General features: G+C 42.1%; 3 protein-coding genes across 5 annotated transcripts; 1 reads left to right on the top strand and 2 right to left on the bottom strand.

Moving 5' to 3' along the window:
* Window positions 1-1522: 1522 nt before the first annotated feature.
* akap10 (A kinase (PRKA) anchor protein 10) lies at window positions 1523-14690 on the bottom strand. Of its 2 annotated transcripts, none has more exons than XM_041052300.1 (15): window positions 14472-14690; window positions 12334-12381; window positions 11618-11803; window positions 8794-9285; window positions 7836-7934; window positions 7628-7712; window positions 7329-7452; window positions 6910-7046; window positions 5457-5601; window positions 4848-5015; window positions 4516-4625; window positions 3739-3821; window positions 3101-3153; window positions 2830-2916; window positions 1523-2736 (listed from the first exon to the last, which is right to left on the bottom strand). In XM_041052300.1, exons 1-15 carry the CDS (start codon window positions 14491-14493, stop codon window positions 2731-2733), a joined length of 1845 nt encoding a protein of 614 aa, XP_040908234.1. In that variant the 5' UTR covers window positions 14494-14690; the 3' UTR covers window positions 1523-2730. The 2 variants fall into 2 exon arrangements, with proteins under 2 accessions (XP_040908234.1, XP_040908233.1); XM_041052299.1 differs by having other exon boundaries at window positions 1524-2736; window positions 2830-2922.
* A 1063-nt stretch (window positions 14691-15753) lies between these two features.
* On the bottom strand, window positions 15754-18184 carry c12h11orf54 (chromosome 12 C11orf54 homolog). 2 transcript variants are annotated; one of them, XM_041051585.1, is made up of 8 exons: window positions 18046-18184; window positions 17840-17938; window positions 17530-17603; window positions 17295-17396; window positions 16965-17141; window positions 16508-16657; window positions 16255-16417; window positions 15754-16172 (listed from the first exon to the last, which is right to left on the bottom strand). In XM_041051585.1, exons 1-8 carry the CDS (start codon window positions 18110-18112, stop codon window positions 16090-16092), a joined length of 915 nt encoding a protein of 304 aa, XP_040907519.1. In that variant the 5' UTR covers window positions 18113-18184; the 3' UTR covers window positions 15754-16089. The 2 variants fall into 2 exon arrangements, with proteins under 2 accessions (XP_040907519.1, XP_040907518.1); XM_041051584.1 differs by having other exon boundaries at window positions 16301-16417.
* Window positions 18185-18813: 629 nt separating this feature from the next.
* On the top strand, window positions 18814-23074 carry pho (phoenix). Its single transcript, XM_041051583.1, has 5 exons — window positions 18814-19244; window positions 19351-19636; window positions 19733-19860; window positions 19999-20044; window positions 20129-23074. The coding sequence occupies exons 1-5, from the start codon at window positions 19051-19053 to the stop codon at window positions 22733-22735; spliced, it is 3261 nt and encodes a 1086-aa protein (XP_040907517.1). The 5' UTR covers window positions 18814-19050; the 3' UTR covers window positions 22736-23074.
* The last annotated feature ends 50 nt before the right edge of the window (window positions 23075-23124 follow it).

Here is a 23124-nt window from a genome sequence, read left to right as displayed (position 1 = left end):
GTCATCCGCGGCATCCACTCAGGCTGGAAAAATGCCCAAACCTGACTCACAAGATGTTTGTCACACCCAAAACTGGGTGCGCAGCTGTCACAGCAACGCAGCTGGACGAGCACTTTAATTTAGAGACACACACACACTCACAGACACACACACACACTCAGGTCCTGGATCCGGCGCTCTCCTCCGCTTCCCTCAAGGCACTCGCGCTGCCTCGACACGGACAGCGGCGCACGTTGCCTTTCAGGGAGAGCGCGTCTGCACAACGTCAAGTTCACAAAGATGAAAAAGAGGACTTCCGGGTGTGGTTTTCAAAGTAAAATTAGGCTCACTAGATACAATTCATTGGCCGGAAAACACGTGACAGGAGATACGTTGACCCCTCGTTTGACACTACTTTTATTCTGAAGACAAAAACGCACTCTTCCGGTGTTTTACACCTTGTCTCTTTTTCACTTGACAGAGCATACGTCTGACCGCAGGTACCTGTCCAGCTGCATCTTGCACTTTGTTAATGCACGTTATGTGCTCCAGATTTTCTAAAGACAACGAAACACACCTTTGTAATAAAACCGTATATGAGATTAATATAATGTTAACCTTTTTAATCTCAATGAAATGTTATTTTTCGCAAAACGGAGTATTTCTGAGTATGGAAACGTACAAAGTGATCATTTGTTTGTTAATTGTTGCACGCTAATAGAGGTTAACTGCATCTCAGCCAATCAGAGTTCTGGTTTGTGTTGAGGTGGGCGTTGCCTCAGCACGCGGAGGTAACGTCAGGCAGGAAACCATAATAAACTCGAGGAACTTGAAGCATGACGTAGAGTTATGCTGTGAAACCACATGTTGGCATTAACTTAATGACTGTGCCAAATATCAAACAGTAATTAGCTTTAGGAGTGGGCTACCTGTATCTTTAAAATACACACAGCTGCATCAAATTAACTATCATTCAGCTCCAGCTGTTTTGAGAAATGCAGAATGAGTATGAAGCAGATATTAACCAGCATTACTGTGGTCACACTTAAACACCGAGAGGAGACTTCTACAGTGAGACTGAAGAATGAATTCAACACTTTAAATGCTTCATAGATCGATACTGTACCAAAGGTGACCTCTAAGCCCTTTGTGAATCTGTAGACCTGCTATGAGTTAGGCCTGAGTGGCCTTACTGATAGAAAAAGCAGAAATATTCCTTCTTATGTCAGAAATAATACACTAAATAATATACTGTGTGTCGTCAGTGTCCTTTATCTGTTTTACCCTAACATAGCAATACAGCCAACATTGCCCCCCCATGGTCAAAGGTGATAACAGTCCACCCTACAGCTGTTGTCCCTGGGCTCCTCACTTTCCTCACATTTTCATTACAGTACTGCTCTGAGAATGATTTTTAAATTTAAATTAATCTACCAAACATCATACATTTTCTCTATCAGAATAAAATACCCACAGCATGCACTGGCCCTGAGACCACAATAATCTACCAACTGAAAAAAGTCAACAACAAATGAGGACAGACAAAACATTTCATAATATTTGTATTTAAATCGAACACAATTTAAATATATTATAGATTAAGTACACATACATGTCAGAAAACATTAGTGGTACATAGTACCAAGACTCTTTTCTGGTTCTTTTCCACATCTTGGTAAGGCTCAAAAGAAAAGAAAAAAAATTAATTCACTGAGCACACTTTCCAGTTGAACAGTCTGGTTATAACTGTACATTTGTTTCAGTGATGCATAAAAAAAAAGCCATCACCATAAAAAAGGACTAACATTAATATATGGGGTAAACCAGAAATCTACATGTCTCATGTAGATTTCCATATATATATTTATATATATATATATATATATATGGAGTTTGGACACAACTGGAGCATTTGAATTCATTAGGGAGTATTTCATCTTCTACACTCTGAAGGTGCCAGGAAGTTCACACAGGAAGTCGACCCAGTCCAACAACTGAATCAGAACCTCCTCTGTCTCATTGTCACATTTCCAGACGTTCTACAGTACGTACAGTTAACAACCAAGGTGGGACAGCTCACATGGGGGAGCAGCAGACAGAACTACTCCAGGCAGGCTCAGGGAACCGTATGCAAAAACTGTACAACGATCCAAACCGACGATTTTCATCTGCTTCATCCTTACGTAGCTGACCCTTAAAAGAGAATGTCATCTAAAAACAAGGAATGGTTATAAAAGGTGTGGGAAGGTGTGTCATGAAGGAGTGTGGGTAATTCAGTCTTTGTCACGTCCTCCATAGGTCCGAGATAAGACGTTGTACAAACACTATGGCTACAGCAACACGGTGACAGTCCTGACTGAGATGCTGCTTCTTTATGCCACTTTTCTTCTAGCGTCATGGCGAATGTTTCCTTCCTCAGGAGCGACTTCTTCCAGTCTGACGCAAGCACCTTGCTTTGCTTTACTTTTGCCGACTACACGTGTACCTTTATAGTGTTATGGAGCTGGAAGATTGGAACAATGATGTACTTCAAGTTTTGCATTAGCCCATGCGTGAACAATCAGTCACCCAAGCTCACAGCCACGCACACACACACACACACGCACACGGTGGTTGGGGTGGTGATATGATAAAAAGCCTTGTTCGTTCTGAGAGTAATGCAGTTCATAGCAGGGTGAACCCTGTGCACGGTTTGTCGCCGGCTTGGCCGGCGTCTGCAGGGAGCGGCGGTCCTTTGGTTCCTCGGTGGGGTCATAGCTGCAGACAGACAAAAGAAAACACTTGGAGAAGAACTGCAGTCATTCCACACATCACCGCACAGGAACCTGAATACTGAGAGAGGCTCCGTACCTTGGTGGCCTTGCCCGGGCTGTCATGATGTGACTGGTGGACAACGTCGTTGACAATCATCTTGGCGATTTGCCACGCCATCTCCTCCTGCGCCTCCAGTCAGAGCACAATTGATAACTTTAATTCACTGCAGACTTGTATTTGCATGCTTTAATCAATCGTGTCACAGAGTGACGTCACAAAGTGAATCTGAATACATGCCGCTGTGAGCACTGATATGCACCTCAAACCACTGGCTCATTCATGATTATTTAACACTGTGCTGCCTCACCTCATCTGAGTTGCCTTGGACCCATTTCTTCATGGCTTGAGAAAACATAGAGCCTGAATGAGAGGACAGGAGAAGACGGAGTGAGACAAACATCAGTAAAAAGAAATAAAACATTTTAGTGTCATTTCTTCCTTTAACTGAACAAATGAATTGTTACAAGCTAACATGACTTAGTCTGGGAAAGAGTCCTAAAAATTAAATCAAGGTGAGTTAATCCTGACATATATAGGTATTCAGTGCTTTGTTAGACTCTGCTATTGAGATGTGAATAATATTTTATCAGTAGGCAGTTAACCATTTTAAATAAGAGCCAACGTTTTGACTTGTTATTCCACAGCCCAAATGTCTGGCACTCCATTCTAGTACTCTCGACCAAAATGTTCTTAAATATTTCAGGAAACTATCAGCTGTAAGGAGAATGGAAGCAGCCACTAGAAGAGGTTTATATTCATGGGCACAGAGCAGACGTTTCTCACTGCAAGAAGGAAGGAGATAAAATATGACAGTGAGGGCAAAAATACAAAGAGAATAATGAGACAGATGGAGGTAGAAGAGAGAGAGAGAGAGAGAGAGAGAGAGAGAGAGAGAGAGAGAGAGAGAGAGAGAGAGAGAGAGAGAGAAGTCTGAGTGTATCATGCCTTTGGATTTCTTCACATCCGGTTCTGGCTCTGCCTCCCTGATAAACTGGCCCAGCTCATTCACCTTCCCGAACGTCATCTTTCTGAGCAGACACAGGAGAGGAGACGGATGAAGACAGCAGACAGAGCAAATGGGACAAAACTGAGCCTCAGGCACACACCCAGCATTCAAACACCGCTCACAGTGTGTATCCATTCAGTAACTGTACTTTTAATGGAGGGTCAAAAAAAAAAAAAAGAGACATCAGCTCTGTCTTTCACTGAGATTCTTTTGAATTATTTTTGCACAGGATTTTTCAGAGCACCTTCATAAAACACTTTATGAATGAGTCAATAAAAACTAAACAGACTCCAGCACTGACTCCAAACGGCAGAGTGTGCAATCTAAGGAACATAAAAGGAGAGAAACATAAAAGTAAAAGACAACCAGGAAACTTGAGAGAATCGGTGAAAAGTGCATTTTAGGTGTATTTTGAAATACAGATTTAGCTTCAAATCAGACTGGTGGTTTTTAATGTTTTAACCAATCAGCTACAAACCACATGATGTTTTCTCTTTACAGATGACCAGCTTTTAAAAGCAGACCAGATGCTTCAGATTTCTGACCTTTCAGGCTGCCACTGATTCTCATTCATTTCACTACAAAATGAGCCCAAATCACGAGAAAACATCTGTGTGCAGCATTTTACTGGGGGATTGGCATGATCTCTATTATTCTAATCATTTGTATTCAACCATTTGACAGCAAAGGAACGTGACAGGACACACAGAACTCACCCAGCGTATGGCCGCTGGTACAAGGACTCAGGGTCCAGGCTGGCGACGTCCACGGTGATCGCCTCATCGAAGTTTTTCAGGATCTTGATCACTGCCTTTTTGGCACCTTGCTGTAGTGAGGACACCATGAACTGAATGTTTAGCAACATTACAGGTAACAGTTTCTTTCTTTGTTTCATGAAGACAACTAAATGACAGGAATGATCGCGACCCTTTGGCATTAACAAAAATATCTTCATTATTCGTGTAACGAGCAGGAACGGGTCTGAATGTCAGCAGACAGGGGAACATGCCCACAGGGGCTGAAGATGTGGGTTAATGCTGGGGGTCACCTGAGTGTGAGAGCCCTCGCTGGCATTTGAACTTGGCCGGTCGTTGTCCGCGGGCCCGCTCTGACCTGGAGTGCTGACATTCACAAATTCATCCGCCCGCACCGAGTTGATGAGGTCACTCAGGTATTTGTAGTAAAGGTTGCTGGACAGGAAGCCTGGCATGTAGACCTGAACAAATGCAAAGCAGGGGTGAACTCGGTTAGAAAATAATGAGCTGCCTGAAATATTTCAGGGCACAAAGTTACAAAGGTTTGTTACTGACCTTTACGTGCTAACAACAGTGTTGAGCTTTATGTCATTAACATAAGGCGGGTGCATGTGTCAGTGGCGTAATGGGACAATTTGTCAGTGACTTACAACACAAAACCTTTAGGAGGATCCTATAAAAACTCAAGAAAACAGTTCAAGCAGATCATTTTAAAAACATTTATGGTTAAATGTTTTAAAGGGCAGTGTAACTGAATTGAGCGCTCCATACTTGTATGTTCTGTGGTGCTTTATTTTACACAGCTGGACATTCCCTATGTCCTCATATCATAAAAGAGCACAAAAAAAGTCCCATAATAACTTTTAAAGAGCCTCTGGTGGCTGGCTATCAGAGAATCTGACCTTCTCCATGGTTGTCCAGGCCTGTCTGAGCGGAGTGGTGAAACAGTCAGGGAGAGGCCCTCCCTCTCGGCAGATATTCGACTCTATCTCCATCCGCACAGAGTCGCCGAAGCCCAGAGGGTTAGTAGCTTGGAGTGAGAAATACCTGGAGAGGAATGAGAGCAATTAACAAGTCAATTCAGAGGGCATCTGTATTAAGATCTTAATCACTGCCCAAAATGTAATATAATATGGAAGAAATTTACTGAAGAATGTGTATCTTAAAATCAGGCTGTCCATATAAAGGACAGAGGATGCTGTGTGGCACTGGAGTGTGAGTGGCATTTATTAACAAAACTATTGATGAAACAAACATGAACCCCCAGGGATTGCAAGAAAGATAACTTCAATCAGCAGAAATCAGTGAAGCAAACTGTCTGGAGAAACTGGTTTGTTTGATTTCGATATGACCGATACGTGAAACATGTTAACATCTTTTTCTGTATGTGTTCCCATGTCAAACCATTCTATTTGACCTAAAATACAGATAAAAATAAAGATGCAAATAAATAAAAAAGCTGTAGAAATAATGTCAAAGTATTCAAGTAAGGCTAAGGATATAAATAAGTGTGGGGATTATTCTATCTGTGTTTAGTATTAAGTGATTTTTTTAAAAAGTTTTTTGTGTGTGTGATGAACAAACTATTATGAATGTGTGATGTACATTGTAAAGTTAAAAGAAGAGCAAGAGTGTTTCTGCTGCCAAAGCAGAGACAGGAGAGCTGAAAAAGAAATCTGATGAGGTCTATCTGACCAAATGCTGCATTTAAAATCATGGGAGTTAATTAGAAGTGTGTGGACTATTTTTTTCCTCATAAAAGACAACAGAAGATATAGTTTCTGTTTCCAATTATCACCTCGTGACATTCTGAGCTGCAGTGATGGAATAAGAGTAAAAGAGTAAAAGCATCAACACTGAGGAATCAGAAATAAATCTTATCACAAATTAAATGCAGCTACAATCAACGTTATGTATTTATTATGGAAAGTTAACTTGCTCAGGAGCAGGTTAATTTATTGCCATTATGTGTGTAACCTGACTGGTAAATTTATGAAACGAAAATACTGAATACTGAAACGAAATTAAAGATTTAACACACAAAAAAAAAAAATTCTAGAAAGGCTGAGGAGCAGGGCCCAGTGAAAGGGAGAGGAACCACCGTTTTACAAAGGCAGAATAAAGCAAAACCATTTAAACACCAGTAATTCAAAAAAAAATCACATCTGATAAAGGAAAAGCCGAATCAGACTTTTAAATTCTCTCTCTGAGAGACTCTATTCTGAGTCTAAACACACATCATGATTTAAATACGGTGGCAACTTCCAAGTACCAAGTAAAACACACCCTCATAACAAAACTAACTGGGTGTGTTGAAGCATGACAGGATGGCAAAGCAGCAGACACAACACCTACTTGTCGTAGAGGATCATGGCATCGTTCTGAGCCTCCTGACCATCATACTGGCCCTTTTTAGCTGCTAGCTGGTTCTGGAAGTTGTCTGCCGCCAGCCAGAACTGCAGTACATTCATCGCCTCCTCCTTTTCCATGTACTGCAGGGAATGAGGACAGAACTTTGACTCTCTTTGTGTATGGAGGGCTGGACATAGTGTTAATTATCACTTCTGTATTACATCAATACTTTGTTTAGTGTGTTCTCACAGCTGTGACAATAGAATTGAGCTCTGGAAGAAGATAAACAGAGCTAACAGAACCTGTTCTGTGGTTGCAGAGAGAGAGAGAGAGAGGACAGTTGAATAGAATCAGTGTGGAAACATATTTGTGATGAGCCATCACAAATAAATAATGTTTTGAGAACCACTGAGCCCACTCACCTCAGAGAAGTAGAAGAGAGCTGACTCACAGAACAAGATGTCAGCCAGGAACACAGAGCCACTAGTCAACACTTCAATCTGGTATTTACAGAAGTGATGGCTCCGCAGGAATTCACTAAAGTGCCTGCAAACGAAAGGGCAAGTGGAAGATGAATACAGCTGCTACTATGGATGTCAAGGTGGTAAAAAGACAAAAAGAGCACCTGTTACGCTTTAATCTTAATGTCAAACCACGGCGATGGGGAAACCTCGCTGTGTGAGTATTAACTCTTTTAGAAAATGAATAGACAGAAACTCACTGTTGCTCCAAGATGGTGAAGACTACGGCCTGTGCAATAACAAAGCAGTTTGGGTCCACCATGCCATCCTCTCCGCATATCTTAGCTACACGGAGGAAGGACAGAAATATTACTGCACAGCAGGATACTGTTTAAAATGGGTGGCCAAGAGTTTGATTTTTTTTTTTTTAAATACAGTAAATTCCTACTGGCAGCTTCTGTATCTTACCAACTATGTCATTTCTGATCTGTTCTGTGATGGGGATAGGCCTCACAGCGTCTGGAGAAATGTACTTTGTGAAGATGGTAACTGCATCTTTCTCTATACCTGAAACACACAGAGGCAAAGAGATGATCATCCAGTGATGCTACAAGATAGATACGTGAAAAGATATTTTAAAGGACAGGTTCACATTTCTTCACAGGCTTCGGCAGACTGAGAGAGGAAAACCAGGTTGTTATTTTAGTATGAAACTCCCTGCTTGTGTTTTGTATGGAAGGACAGTTTAAGTTCCTGCAAAAGACAGCTGTGAATCACAAAGTTGGGTTGTAACAAAGATTCTGTGGCATCAGACTGTGGCGTCTCTGTCTGTGCCACTTTATTTAACCAAAAAAAACTTCAGGTCCCTGGTGAGAGATATTTTTGGTGCAAAGGAAGTGAGGAGCATAAACTTAAAAGAGAAAAAAAAAACAAAGCCAAAAGAAGTTTCTCCCCACCACCCCCAGTTTCCTTCCAAATGCAGCACGTGTTTTATCCAAACTTCCAAAAAATAGTCAGTCAAAATGGCAAAAAAGTGAATTTCCATCTATTGTCATGCAAATATTATAGGAGACTGAACACTTGCTGGCATTGATTCTCCAGACAAGTGATTAAACCACTGCAGAAGAAGAGCTCCCACGGCTGATTTATCAATAAACTAAATCAAATTTCCAACATATCCACTAAGTTTTTCTATGCACAAATTGAAACTGCTCAAAAAACATGTTAATGGAAACACACTCTGAATAAAGCTATTCAGACTTTCAAACATTAAAACAGTTAATCAACAGAAAGCTGCATTTCATAAGAATTTTGCTATATATCAGATAAGAAGACGTGTTAATTACTGCATTTAGGCCATTCATTGATTAGGTAAAACAGTTGGTCAAATGTTTTAAAAAAAGAGTGTTGTTTAAAGCTGACTCACTTTTCATGAGTTTGTCAGAGAGGTCTCGCAGGGTGCTGTTTGACTGTGTCTTGTAGGGAGTCCCTGTCCTGGACGGTGCCTGCTTGCTGGGGGTCTCTGCTCGAGGGGTGCCCGGTCTCAGGCCAGCCTCTGTGCTGGAGGAGTCCCGCCGCTCTGGCGGCGCTATGGGACCTTCATTGCTACTTTCCCGGGTGAGGGCATTGTGTGTGTGTGGGGCTGTCTTTGGGAGCTCTGAGCCATCTGGGGAGGCAGGGACGGGCTCAGCCAAGGAGCTGTGTTTGACAGAATTCAGACTGTGTGCTCTGACTCGTGACCAGCTGGTGGAGCGGAAACTCTCTGCCTCCAACCAGAACCGGACCAGGTGGTCGGCACCCTGCAGTTCCATGAAATGCATGTAGTGGGGCATCGCCACATTGTCCCGGAGGACCTGGTCCACCGTCTTCGATAGCCGTGAGCGGGTCTCCTGGGGCTGATAGTTCACACTGGAATGACCTGGAACATACAAAATGTAATGAGCAATCAACTCAGCAGATGAACTTTTTATTTTGGCTCCATATGATTTGCATTCTAGTAAAAGTCCTCAATCAAAATAGAACAGTGCCAACAGCATATACATTTTAAAGGGAAAGCAGTGTAAACATTTCTGAATGTTGCATTAATTCTATGTTGCTTTACAAACCAAATGCCATCAGTGTAATGCAATTTTACATAATTCAAATTAATTAACTTATAAGAATTCATTAATTATAAAAAGAAAGCTGTGAGGAAAAACTTCAAACCTAGTGTTTTGTATACTTCATTTTTTTTTTTCCAAGGTCCAAAAGCGGATCTAAAATTGTTACTGACACTCGGTTCCTGCTGTTCCCAAGACAATAAGATTTAAACTGCCTTTAAGTGCACAATAGACACTGAACTATAACTTTAAAACACACGGAGCACTACACTTTCTATTATTTACAACTTTCAGCTTTCAGACTCAGTGGAAGATAAAATGTGCAGTATATTGATTGGAGCTGGGACAAGAAATGAAAAGCAAAAAGGGGATTTTCTGAGTTCAGCTTCTCCATTTCAACTGAAAATGTGGTCCAGGCTGATGGCTGACGTGAGCTGAATTCAAACTCCTGCATCTTTGTTTTGAAGCCTTGTGAATTTCAAGCTCTCCGTCTGTCTAAAGGTGGCCTTAGACTATGCAATTTCACAGATGATTTAACTCAGACAAACTTTTCGGAATCACACGTCAACAGCATCTATGCGTCCTGTCCATCCTGTCATTCAAGTATGAAGTGGTCAGCACGGACTGTGGCGCTCACATCAACCTCTGACACTCTCCAAACTCCAGCTTCATCTGAACAGTGAAATTAAATTTTAAAAAATCTGACTCCCGTATGGATGCCACGTTATTTGACTTTACAACGTCGCACATCCTGGGGGACTGCAAGAACAAACACGCGCACACACTCCAAGAAAACAAAATAAGCAAGGGAGTACGCTCACTGATTACACACCCGGCCTTCGCTGGATTATGAATCAGAGCACATCAGCTGTGGTTAGACTGAAGCGTGGGCTCAGGCTTTGTGGTGTCCGGTGTTTGTGCTTTGAAAACAAGACAGTGGTTCCAGAAGGGCCACACCTGCTGAGGTGCTTATCAATCAGCCTCTTCACATTCCCTGAGATCATACAGTCAGGGCCACCTTAATACTGAAAGCTGTTACAATCAAAACAACCAGTGCAACGTGAAGTGCGATCATAATAATCCAGGGAAATCATATGATCATTCTGGTTAACAACTTTCACACTGACCTGTAAAGACCTACAGCTAATCCATTATAGCTTTCAGTCACAGTTCTATGTTAAACTGCTACAGCAGCCTGCAAGCTGGCATTGTAAATAACCCCCCCCCCCCCTACTTTGAATCCTCCTCTCTCATTTCCTTCCTTTCTCTTCCTTGTGTTAAAACCAAATCCCAGATATCGCTGGCGCCTGCTGTGCTTCAGTCAGATTTTGTTGTCCGGGCTGCAGCACAGGTTCCTCCACCTCCTGTCTGACTCAACCCAGCTATTCTCTGGACAACTTGTTCGTACAGTTCCTGTCACTATTGTCATTCACCGTTTCAGCCACACTACGTTTCACGGCATCCAGCTTTCACGCACACAATCTATTTTTAGAGTCCCCTCTGATAAAAAAGGAGGAGCTGTTGATTCGTTACCATGTGACCACATTAGTAGACTGTAAGGTGAACTTCATCCTGGCAGGCTGTGGAATGTCTGGGTGCTCATCAAAACTGATGCACGAAGTTATGTGAGTGTCTCACACGGGATTAATGGAGGTGTGTTTGCCACTTGCACAAGATGGTTGGCTGTTTAAGCCATTTAAGTGATGCAAGAGTCACGCCCAGGCACACTGTGGCTACAGACCTTTACTACAAGAAAACTAATTAGTCCCATATGGTTAAATAGGAACTTATGATGCAAACTTTTGGCAGATTAACCAATAATTATATTTGCATTTGCTGCCAATTTTTGTTAAACCAAATCAAAGCCAAATAACTGTAGATTTAAGGTGATCATAAATGTAAACGGAACAGCATGTTAACCCACTGTGCCAAAATTCATAACACAAGACTATAATCTGCCACCACTCACACACTGGTCGACAGATCAGACTCACCTCAAACAAATTAATCTAAGCTAATACTGCATTCTTACATACATACTTAATGTTAACCATAAGCACCAAAAACAGAAAAAAAACAGACCTACATTGGTTGAAGTTTGGTTGGTCTTTTATATGTTATCACTAAAACAAATTAATGCAATCTCTGTACCAAGGTCGCCAAAGTGTGCAGCCTCCATGTGGCTTGGCTGTTTCTTGAGGATGGCGGTGCGACCGCGGGCGAAGGAGTCCATATTGGCAGAGATGGCGTTGATGGCCACATGGCTGGGCCCCGCAGCCTCCTGGATGGCATGGTGGTTTCTCAGTCCTAATGATGGAGAGTGAGGGCTGACTGGAGCTGGGAGTGGAGGATGGAGGAGATAAAAAAAAAAGAGTACAATGAAATTAAAGCTCTGAGTGTCCTGAATGTATAACATCAGTGTGACTTCATGAAAAGGTCTGTTTAGTGACAGCTTTGTGAAAGAGCTTACAGTTAGTGTGCAGAGGCCTCAGGGTGTGTAAGATGTTTGAGACAACGGACTGCTCTGTGTTTGTTTGACTGTGAGCTGCATGTGTTTCACTTAATAGCTACAGGTCACAATTTTAGTCCTTGTGACAGTATAACCAGCACTGATTAAACATAGTAAGAGCCATCTTAGACAAACAGCTATTTCCCTTCCTTAAACAGGCTAATCTCAGTTCTACGCACACACACAGATTCAAACACATCTCAAAGAGGCCAAAGATCAGCAAATGCACTGATAACAATTACAATATCTGATATTAAACACCCCTGTAATGTCACATCATTAGTCCTTGAAACAAAGCATCAGTTCAACAACAATGTGTGACACTTTCACAACCTCACAGAAGTAATTATGAACTCACCTCTATTGACTTTAGCATCTGTCACTCGCTCTGGTTCTTTGCTTTTGGCTGTAGGGGGGGGGGGGGGGGGGGGGAGATTGAGAGCGGGGTTGTAACTGGAGAAGCACACAGCATTTTGATTCACAATACAGGGCGAGAAAAGCAAGCAAAGGAAAACAGATGAGACTGACTGAGGGGTAAAGTAAAGGGGCTGGTGTGGTGTCACTGGAAAGACTAGAACGAACTATCTAGTTGCATAATGGCATAGTGACATAGAAACTGATGTACTAGAAAAGCAACAATGAAAGTAAAAAAGGAAGCAGCCCTGCTCAATAATTATAGTAAGAAGAACTGAGAGGCTTTTCATAACGGATGTCGGTACTGAGTACTTCTTAATATTTGGGACCTTGGTCTATTAGCTTTTGTGGGTCCCAGCATCTTAAAGATAGACTTTCCTCAAGCCGAGTGAGACTGAGTGTCAGACAGCTAACACCTGAAGCCCTCTGAGACGTGCTGATTGCCAATGAGTACATGTAAATGGTATCATTACTTAGTGGAGGAGCTAAAATTATGTGCCCTGATGCTATTCAACGCTACAAATACATGATGCCACTCCTAAGCTCTGTGGCTGGTGACAAGCACTCATCAGAGTGACTCACCATTCATATCTTCAGATTAGGACGTATCAATTTCAAGCACTGGCATTGCGAAGTAGACTGAGAAGCCTGGTCAAATGATGCTCAGCGAGTTCAGCGAGACATTTTGGACAGAGCTGTTTGTGAATACATGTGTCAGCCAAGAGTCAGAGTTGGCTGGCAATGGCAGGCTGTCAGTCACACAAAAGAGCTGTGATTTTAAAACTGTCTTAGCTCCAACATCCTCTTATTTACTGAACTGAAATGACAACTGTACAAACACAAGCAGATGCCTTTTTTTTTAATAAATATTCATCAGGTAGATAGCTGCAAAGGATGTTAAGATGTTATAAAACAAACAATATTTTGCATGTATGACCAGAAAACCATATGCATATCAAAGTACACTCTCTCTTTCACTCTGTCCTGTGTGCCATCCAGGTTCAGAGCATTATACCAGAACTCTCTCTAACATTTCCTCATTTTACAGCCCTGCTGTGTCAGCTGCTTTGACCATGTTACTCCTCAAAATGCACAAGTGTAGTATTATTTCCTGCAAAAACTCAAGAAGACTTCAACTGGAAACCATTTCACAATCACTGCCTCTTGATTCTGTCCTACCACATTTGTTTAATTTATATCAAAGCAATCAGATATACTAGGTGTTAGAAACCTCTTGTAGGCTAATTAGGATGCTTCTTATTTATATACACTCCTTTGCCAGTTTTACTAGCTGAAATGTATGCAGTCTAATGCAACAGCCCAGACGTTTTATATCATGCTGTGACCATTCATTTATTTGTCAGCCTAAACTGTGAAGACTGAGCCTGAAAAATTAACAATGCCTGGTCATGTTGTTGTTTTTAACTAACACTGCTCAAACTCAGGTTCAGTACAGTCAGATCCTTCTACTGAGCGCCGGATGATGCTGACCACTGTTAGTAACGTTAGCTACATCCTTTGCTGGCTAACGTTTATAAGTATGGACTACATACATTTAATAAATGTTAACTAACTACTCTAATTCAGACACGAAGGGGCATTTATTAGCTTTTTTCAGACTTCTTGCTGGTTAGAGCTGTATGAAAATGTCCTGGTTAAGCTACCTTAGCTAGCAGCCACAGTAATGGTCCGACAGTTGTGCTGGTTATCACTGCTAATAGAGCTGATTAGGAGCTTTGAACAGTTACAAAGATTATTTTAAGCAAACACAATCACAGTGATGTACGTAATTTGTAAACTGCTGGCAGTTTAGTAGATTTACTACCGCCCGGGCTAACATTCGTTTGGATAAGACAGGGAGGATAGAGAGGCCACCGCTAAGCTAGCCGTGTCCCTGGACTGAGCAGCGGCAGCAGAATAACACACTCCCACAGACACCTCCGTGTCCTTGGCTAATTTACTTGTGGCCGCAGTCTCGACCACATTAGCTTTATCTTATCAGGGAGCTCTCTCCTCAGCCGGGCTGTGTGCGCTGCTAGCTGCCGTTGACGTTGCAGCCTTCAGAGGGAGCTTCTTCCTCACCTTTCCTCTTGAAAAACGACATGACGGGTTTCACAGTCTGGACGTTTCCTCAGCTCACTGACACCGTCCCGTGCATTGGCGGCTCCCTTCATTCAAATGCATCTGTTCCTCGCGCTCCTCGGGTGGAAACGGGTTGTTCACGCAGACCCGGTGAGCGCTGTCAAATTACAGTTTTCTCCAAATCCAAGCCCAGTGCAACGGCCATATTGTCAATAAACGTCCTACTTCCGGGCTAGTGCGGCAGCAGCATTGTGGGAAATGGTGCGGTAGCTGCTCTGGTCAGAGGAGGGCGCTGTGTCCGAGTGGACACAACATGGTGGACAAGTGTTAGTCATTTTGACATAATGCAATGTGGCTTCTACAGTTTGATAACAATACACAACAATAAATGTATTTAATATTGTTAGAATATTGGCATATATGGAGTGGAATATATAAACATGACCATTCTTACAAATACAAGTAGACTAAATAAAATACTTTTTTCTACTTTATTATTTTATAATTTTATATATTATTTTTATAATGCCATGCAATGCAATGCAAGTGTCCCCATTATTTTGTCTACCCCAATCAAATTAATGATTTCAATAAAAACTGAACATTACAATCTTCATGGAGGATTTGTTGCAGGACTGTTGAATTAGACAGACTTACCTTTAGCAAGGTGTACTAAATACACTGACAACTGAGTGTATATAAAATGTAAAGCAAGTATATGCTTTGCTTAAATGTACAATATTTCACCAACAGTGATCATTAAATCTAAAGGCCAGAATGCTTTTCATCATAACAATGACAAAATGTGACATTGTGTTTTCATTTTGTTTTCTATAATGTAAAAAATGTTGTAATGAGGCCTGCAGTTGTGCAAACATGACCTCTGTTGAATATTTGTTTTCACCTTATGATTTCTTAGTATAAGAAGTACAGCTGTGACACAGACATTAGGGGGATCTGGCACATTTTGTACACACCTCCACTTTCCTAAAAAGAGGTTTAATCAAGCAAGGAAAACACCTGTGTAGGTGGAACATCTGTGGATCAGGCCTTTAAAAACTAAAATGCTTGTTTTCTGTGCCTGAGCAAACACTGACAACATTCTTGCAGCTGTCTGGTTTGTTCTGCTTTGCACAATTTCGGTGGAGTTGGCAGGCAACTGTGTATTTCAAGGTCCCAAATTTATTATATATTTAGAGGTAACAAATGTTGCCTCTAAATATATTTACCACTGCAGTCAGTGAACAAACAGACGAGAAGATCCAAAACACTTAAGAGAATTCTGACGTTGTTTTTATTTCATGAAATGTAGTGATTTTGTTTATAAGAAAAGTAGAATAATTTTGAGAGATGTGATTGAAGAGCAAACATTCACATAAGTAATGATAACTAATCATTTCCAATGTAAAATTCAAGTTATTTGTGGGGTATCATATTACATAAAGACTAATATAAATCACATACTGCTTGATAAATTTAGATTAGCAAGAGATGCCATTCTGATGATTTATAAATGCATTAAATGTTTCAGTCTCGTCCAACTCCATGGGTCTCTTTGGGCCTGTCGATGCGGTAGACAAACTCTGCAGGCATGAAGTAGCCCAGGTACTCCACACTGTCAGGTGTGGTGTCTATGTAGTAGTGGCCACCTTCTCCGTGGTGGCTGAAGCAGTGCGTGTGCTCCACACGAAGGTCCAAACCCTGAACACGCAGCAAACAAATGAACAGAACCATTACAGAACAGCCTACTTTGCAAATGCAGTTCTGAAAAAAAAAGACATACACAGATCTTGTTTCATCCATCTCATTGCTGTGTTTACTTTACGTACAGGATCTCTGGAAACGAGCACTGACTGGCAGATGAGTGGAGCGCTGACTTCAAAGTGCTTGAGCCAGTTGTTGACCTCATCGTTGGTGTTGAGGGGGCACACTGAGAACTCTCTTGGCTATCCATAAGCCAACACAAGAACATTTATCAGCGCATGTAACCATTGGTAACTATCAGTACTGCGTTCTATGTCTTGTCCATTATTTACCATGATGTGAATTTTAGCTTTCCCTTTCTGGATGATGAAGGTACCTCCTAGAGCCAGGCTTTTATCAGGATAGTGACCTTCGAGAGTCTTCCTCAAGGCCGTCACAAGACTTTGGCTTCCTGTTCTCTTCTTAGCTCTCACCTCTATGACCTGGAGAGGCACACGGGTGAGGAAGGAATAGTCAGCCTGTAGAGTCACTGTGTTTTTGTTAATGTTTATTCTTTCAAATGTTTGGGGCACACGTGGTGATGGGGCTGAAGTTCATGCACAACAACTTGGTTATTAACTTGCAGATAATTGTGCTGAAGTTCATATATAACCAGAGAAGTTCATCATTGGCCAAAAACCAAAGTAAATAATGACAATGCATTTTTAAAAGAACTCCAACACACATCGCATCTTTCATTCTCTGAGGCAAAAAGCTACAGATCTTGTTTTGTCAGATAAGACTGATTACCTTTCCTGACTTCCCTTCACAAGCATACAGATTGCCCAGCAGTCCAAAGTTGCAGTCAGAGAATTTGTCACTGTATTTTTCTTGCAAACACTGACCATCAACCGGATTGATGGAGGAGAAGTAACTGCTGTTCACTGCAGGCCTTCCCTCTGCCTCTGTCAGGACCAGAGGCATCAGCTGTGGATGAGAGTAGTCCATCACAACAACTGTTCTCAAAGTTTACAATGACACAGTGATGCTTTACTGCAGGGAAATCCACTGATTTACTGATGCCAACATGTTGCTTTTAGCTGCATGAAACACTGAGTATGAGTGGTAAAGGTGAACAACCTCTGCATTCATTCCAACAATCCTGGAAGGAGCACCCGCTGCACCGAGGATGAAAGCTCCAGGTAGCTCCACCTCTTTTGATACAGAGTTCATGTTGTATTCCTGAGAGGAAGAGAAAGAGGAGGAGGAGGAGGAGGAGGAGGAGGCGAGCAATATAAAAATTCCATTTACTACAGGTCATTTTGTATTATGCTGTATTTTCATACACTGCCCTTTGTGTGGCAGAAAAGGCTACCTTGTCCTTTTGAACCAAGGGAATCAGGTACGGTACACCACCAACATCGGTGATACGAGGACTTCCACACAAGCCTTCAGCATGAGGACAGATGTTACATTAAAAGAAAAACATTTTGTGACACAAATCTGTGAGGCCTCTAATGTTCCACACATGCAATATTGTTTGATAAAAAAGTGTTTCATTCCTCAGTCTCCAAAGTAAGTTCAAATACACCTCAAGCATATGTCAAACTGTGCATGAATGGACCAAACCCACATGAGAGATCTGATTTTATATGAATATGAATATGTGCATGGTGGGCTCTTACCTTTGGCAGGAAACTGGAATGGTTCTTTGGTGAGATCTGGACACTCCACAACATTCACCTGAACTTCTGCAAAGTTGTCTTGCAGTCCTGTCTGTAATACTGCACCCAGCAAAAACGTCTACATTACTCTCCCTTCATGAACATCCTGTTTGATAAGCATGCCTCTGCATAGCACTTTGCCTGTATATTAAAGCTGAAGTCCTTACCACCACGCAGCTCCTCCAGACCTGGGGCGTGCAGCTGAACCCTCTCAGTTTTACTGATATCTGCCATAACTGTACTTCGGGGTGAATGTATCAGCTGACTGCTAGCAGAGCAGGAGAAGCCGATTGTTAAAGCGGGCACATCCAGTGTGTGTGGTTAAAGTACAACCAAAGAGTAAACACGAGCAAGATAGTTCAAATCCCAGATAGTGTTTCATCGTCTATGCATTGTTAGTATATGTTTAAATATATAAATATCTTTAGCTCACGTTGACCAGTATAGACTACATCTGTATGTGTCTTATAGGTCATATTTACATTCATTTGCATAGACAATCCAATTGTTTTAATATAATTAAACAATCTGATTGTATATATTTCTACAGTATAAATCTGTCAGTTTATAGAATCGGTATTTTCGGTTAATATTAAAATCACTTGATTCCCGTGTTTTTCAAGAAAATAAAATAAACTCAAAATCAGTTTACTGGCTTATTCTGGAGCTTTCACCTCACGGTCTTCATCAAGCACATGGTGTTTCCTCATCCATTTGATCATATACATATGCGCTTATCTCACGTTCGCTGGTTTATGTGGAGGAAAAAAAACTTGATTAATAACCTGAATTTATTGTGGGAATCTATTGCAGTCGAAAGCGGAAGTAGAAGAGAGTGAACCGTCTCGTTACTGTGTGTGTGATTTGTGCCTCCTCTTTGGTGATTGGTCACGTGACGAACACTCGTCGCGTTGTTGACGTATAATCACTTCCTGGTTGTCCCAAAACCACATGTGGAGCGTCTTTATTTATTTGTTGTGGTGCAGCTGCACGTCGCTGTACAACGTTAGCGAAATGTTTAGTTAATATTGTCACTGTGCATCTGCAGCAGACCTTAAACCAGACAGAGTCCACGCATTTCGAACATCTTTTTCATTGGAGGCACCAAGAGGATTCAGTCTTCTACTATTAGAGTCCACTACTTTAATCTCTGTCTTTGGCTAAGATCCTCAATGACCGGAGTGCGTAAATCCCAAAAGCGGACTAACTCAGATGCCACAGCGGAAGCTTTATCAGCGCAGTCATGCTACACAGTCCTAGAAACATCCCCTCCAGACTACGTGGAGAAAATATCGCGGTATCTTGAGTCTTCGGTGGGACAGAGCAGACATGATAAAGAATCTAATGACCCAGCTGAAGCAGAAAGGTAAGGATGATCCTCACATGTCACAGGGATGATCCAGCTTCGCCTGTAACAGCAGCCTGAAAACGCTCCAGTCTGACTTTCCACATGTGGAACTGTGTCTCTGCAGTGATTCAGGAGACAGCCTGTTCATCACCCAGAAACCAGTACCTGAGGCTGTGAGGTCAGGGAGACGGCGTCACTGCAGCCAGAGGTCAGATCCATCGTCTACCAGGTATCTGGAAGAAGGTGAGGATGACTCTTCATCATCCTCTTCCCATGAAGAATCCAAAACTGACAAAAGGAGCAGAACGCAGAAAGTCAAGCTGCCAAAGTACAGCTTCCCTTTCCTCACAGACAGGAAGTGGAAGTCCAAGAGCACTCTGCTATCTGTCCCTCAGAACACAGCCCTTCATGTAAGGACAACCCATACTTCAGTATGCATTTTCTTTTGGCTGGCTTTTGTTGTGTACCCTTTAACAAATATTAATGTTAGTCTTTCCCTTTTACAGAATTCTGCGATGGGAGGCTTCTTTAAATGTGTCAGAGAGCTGTGGCAGGGCTATCAGAGAGGAGAGGGAGTGCAGGCGTCTTTACCAACAGTTGACAGGGATGGGGAGCTCATATCTCCATTGTCAGAGTAAGTTTATTTCCAAGGATAGTCATGCTTATTTGAAATCACGTGTGCAGTATAATTTTAATTAAATTCTTTATACATTGCTACAAAGGTGCTATATGAATAATTGATTGGTAATAAAACACATCTGTTTTGTTACAGAGAAGAAGAAGAAGAAAGGCCAGAAAGTGACGACATCAAAGTGGTGGTAAGCATTCTGTTAAAACAAAGAAATACTGCATCTCACAGCACTTTTTGGGTGTGAACTTATTCTTTGTGTGTCATCTTTCAGGAGAGGAAACGGTTTGCTGTACCATCAAAATCAATGCGCTCCCAAACGTGGTACACTCCAGAGAGGAGAGACAGCCAGGTAAAACAACAGAGGACGAGGAGGAGGACAACTGGTAATGCCGGACAAGAAATGTCACGAGGAAGACAAAAGAAAACGCAACATAAAATACCAGCTAAGGCAGCCACATCAAAGCCCACAGCACTGCCTTCACAGAGCTCTGCTAATGGAGATCCTTCTCATAAAGTTCTGGCTGAGAGGGAGACAAGTGATGAACATGTGACAAATGACAGAAGCATCCTGACCCAAACTGAAACGCCAAAGACAAAGAGACGTCTTACCAAACGAAGCAAAAAGATTCTTTCTCAAGAAAAAGAAATGGAGGAAGAGCTGCACAATGATAGTGATGCTACATTTTGTGAGACACTTGAGCTACAGGGAAGTTCAGGAGAGTGCACACTAAAGGACAGAGAAGCATCCCCAAATGTAACAAAGCCTCAAGCTGATGTTTTCCACACAGACGATCAGTCCCTGACAGGACAGGCAGAGGACGAACCTGAAAGCCAGAGTCTTCTCCAGAGTCTCCCTAACCTTGTAAGTGGCACTAATAATGATAGGATGCACAACGAAACCAGGGTAAAGAAGAAAACAAAAGGAGGTTGTGAAAGTGTTACAGAAGGAAAGGATCAGAGTCTGGAAGAGCCAGAGGGTCTGCGTGCTGCAGCATCTGCGAACGTGGAAAGAGAAGAGACTCCCAGCCTGTCTGAGGACAACCGAGCAGAGCCTCCAGCATCGCAGCCCGGTCAGGAGCCCGAGCCTAACAAAGAAAATTGGATGGAGAACTCAAATCCTGATATCACTCTGAGACAGGAGGAGAGACACATACCTGATTTCAAACAAATAAAAAAGAAGAAGAAGTTGGCAGCAGATACTGTTGGACAGGAGAAGGAGGAGGAAGGAAACTTGGAGTCTCATGTGAGACCGGAGAAGGATCCTCTGTTTTCAGTGACATGTAAAGAGGTGAATAGTGGAGGGGAGAAGAAAAAGAAAAGGAGGAACAGAAGTGTTGAGGATGATGAGGGTGAGGAACAGTTACAGTCCACGGTCATTTCAGAACCTCCAAACGATGATGCTGAGACACAGAGGAAAAAGAAAAAGAGGAAAAAAGAAAAGGAAATTGTAAAGATGGAAGAACATGAAGAAGAGGAAGCTTCAGATCTGCCTCTGATGTCAGAAGGACAGTTTGAGGAAATGGGTTTAAATTGTTTGGAAAATACAGAAGCTGCTGAAGAAACATTAGAATCTGGTTATGAAAAGAAAAGAAAAAAGCACAAAAAGAAGAAACTGTCAGCTTCTCACGATGATGCTCAGGTTGGAGCAGAGGATGATGTAGATCTGATCTTGTCTAATGATGGAACCTTGGAAGGACGTACAGGGCTGTCTGTGAAAAAGAAGAAGAAGAAGAAGAAGAACAGGGAAAGCATCTCTGAAGAGGTGGACATTTCTTGCTCTCCTGACAAAGACAAAATGAATAGTGTAGATAATTCCCAGAAAACAGAGGAGGAGCCTGACGACCCACATGCTGAAGTGTTGACTAAGAAAAAAAAGAAAAAGAGCAAAACATCCAGCAGAAATGTCTCAGAGGACACTGTGACACAAAGCGATGATTCAGTGTCTGTGCGGAAAAAGGAAAAGAACAGGACCTCTTCCTTCCTCGTTGCTGATGCAGAGGAAAAAGATGCTCAAACGCACGAGGAACAAAGTTCTCCTTGTTTAGAATCTGTAGCTGCTCGTGTCTGGGGCACAGAAAAGCCTGGTGTCAGGGCCGGTGATCTTCAGACCGAATCAGCAGAGCTCGCTGGACATTTGGAGGCATGTGATGATGGGGTCAGGAAAGAGAAAAGGAAGAGAAAGATGTCGGTCGTGCAGGAGAGCGTGGAGAAAGATCATGAGTGGGATTTTGAAACATGTCAGGGGGCTTTGTCTGAAACGGCCGACACAGGGGTAAAGAGAAAAAAGAAACATAAGAGGAATGAAAGTGAGTCTGTGATGCCCACAGAACGATTAGAAAGTGCAGATGATGCGGGAGGTTCTCAAACTGATGAGGCTGTGGTGGTAAAAAAGAAGAAGAAAAAACGTAAAGGCAAGTCATGCCACGTGACACCAGAGAGTCCACCAGCTGCCACTGATGGTGTTGAACAGTTGGCCTTTCCTTTGGTTGCAGAGGAAATACCTCATGATAGTGATACATCTGACAAAGCAACCAAGGAAACGTTGAACATGGCGGCCCACTCCTCACCACCTTCAGACACACCTGGAAAGTCAGTATTAAATAACCAGAGAGACGGGAAGAGAAAGGAAAAAATAAAATCCACTGCTAATGTCTTGCATAAGAGGAAACTGTTGACCGAATTTGCTGAAACAGAAACTTATAAAACCAAGAAGGAGAAAAGAAATCAGCCAACAACTCCCAGCAGCACTGTGTTCTCAGAGACGTCTCCGTCCCAGTTTAAAACGTCTTTCTCGGACAGTATAGTGAAAAACAAGCACAAAATGGCCAAGAGGAGACTTCATAATCCAAGTGAGGACTTCCTCATAGATGATGTCTGAACTCGCTGTTGAAAGTTTGACCAGTAGGGAAATTATCAACACAGACGCAGACTAACTCCTGAAAATAACTGAGGCAGCTACAACCAACATGAAGCCGCTGACTTTTTTTAAACCAACAGTGTTAAAGTTACAAGTGAGAATGTGACTGTTGTGAAGTTTTCACAAGTATTTTTTTTTTATGTAGTTTGTTTTGTATCAAAGCATTTTTACTAACATGGCTCTCAACCTTTTTGGAGTTGAGAAGAGCTCTGGAGAAATAACAACATGCTGTAACCAACCAGAATGACTGCTTTGCCTTTTTTTTCTCCTCAAAATAAAAGCTTAATGGGTAAAACTGTGCCACTGCTGCATTTTCAAGAAATCTTTTCAAAAAAACGTTGGTACATTTA

This window comes from Toxotes jaculatrix, chromosome 12 (assembly GCF_017976425.1).
Source record: "Toxotes jaculatrix isolate fToxJac2 chromosome 12, fToxJac2.pri, whole genome shotgun sequence".
Classification (NCBI taxonomy): Eukaryota; Metazoa; Chordata; class Actinopteri; family Toxotidae; genus Toxotes; species Toxotes jaculatrix.
The sequence above is the reverse complement of the archived record's forward strand: the minus strand, read 5'-3'. Positions and strand labels throughout refer to the sequence as shown.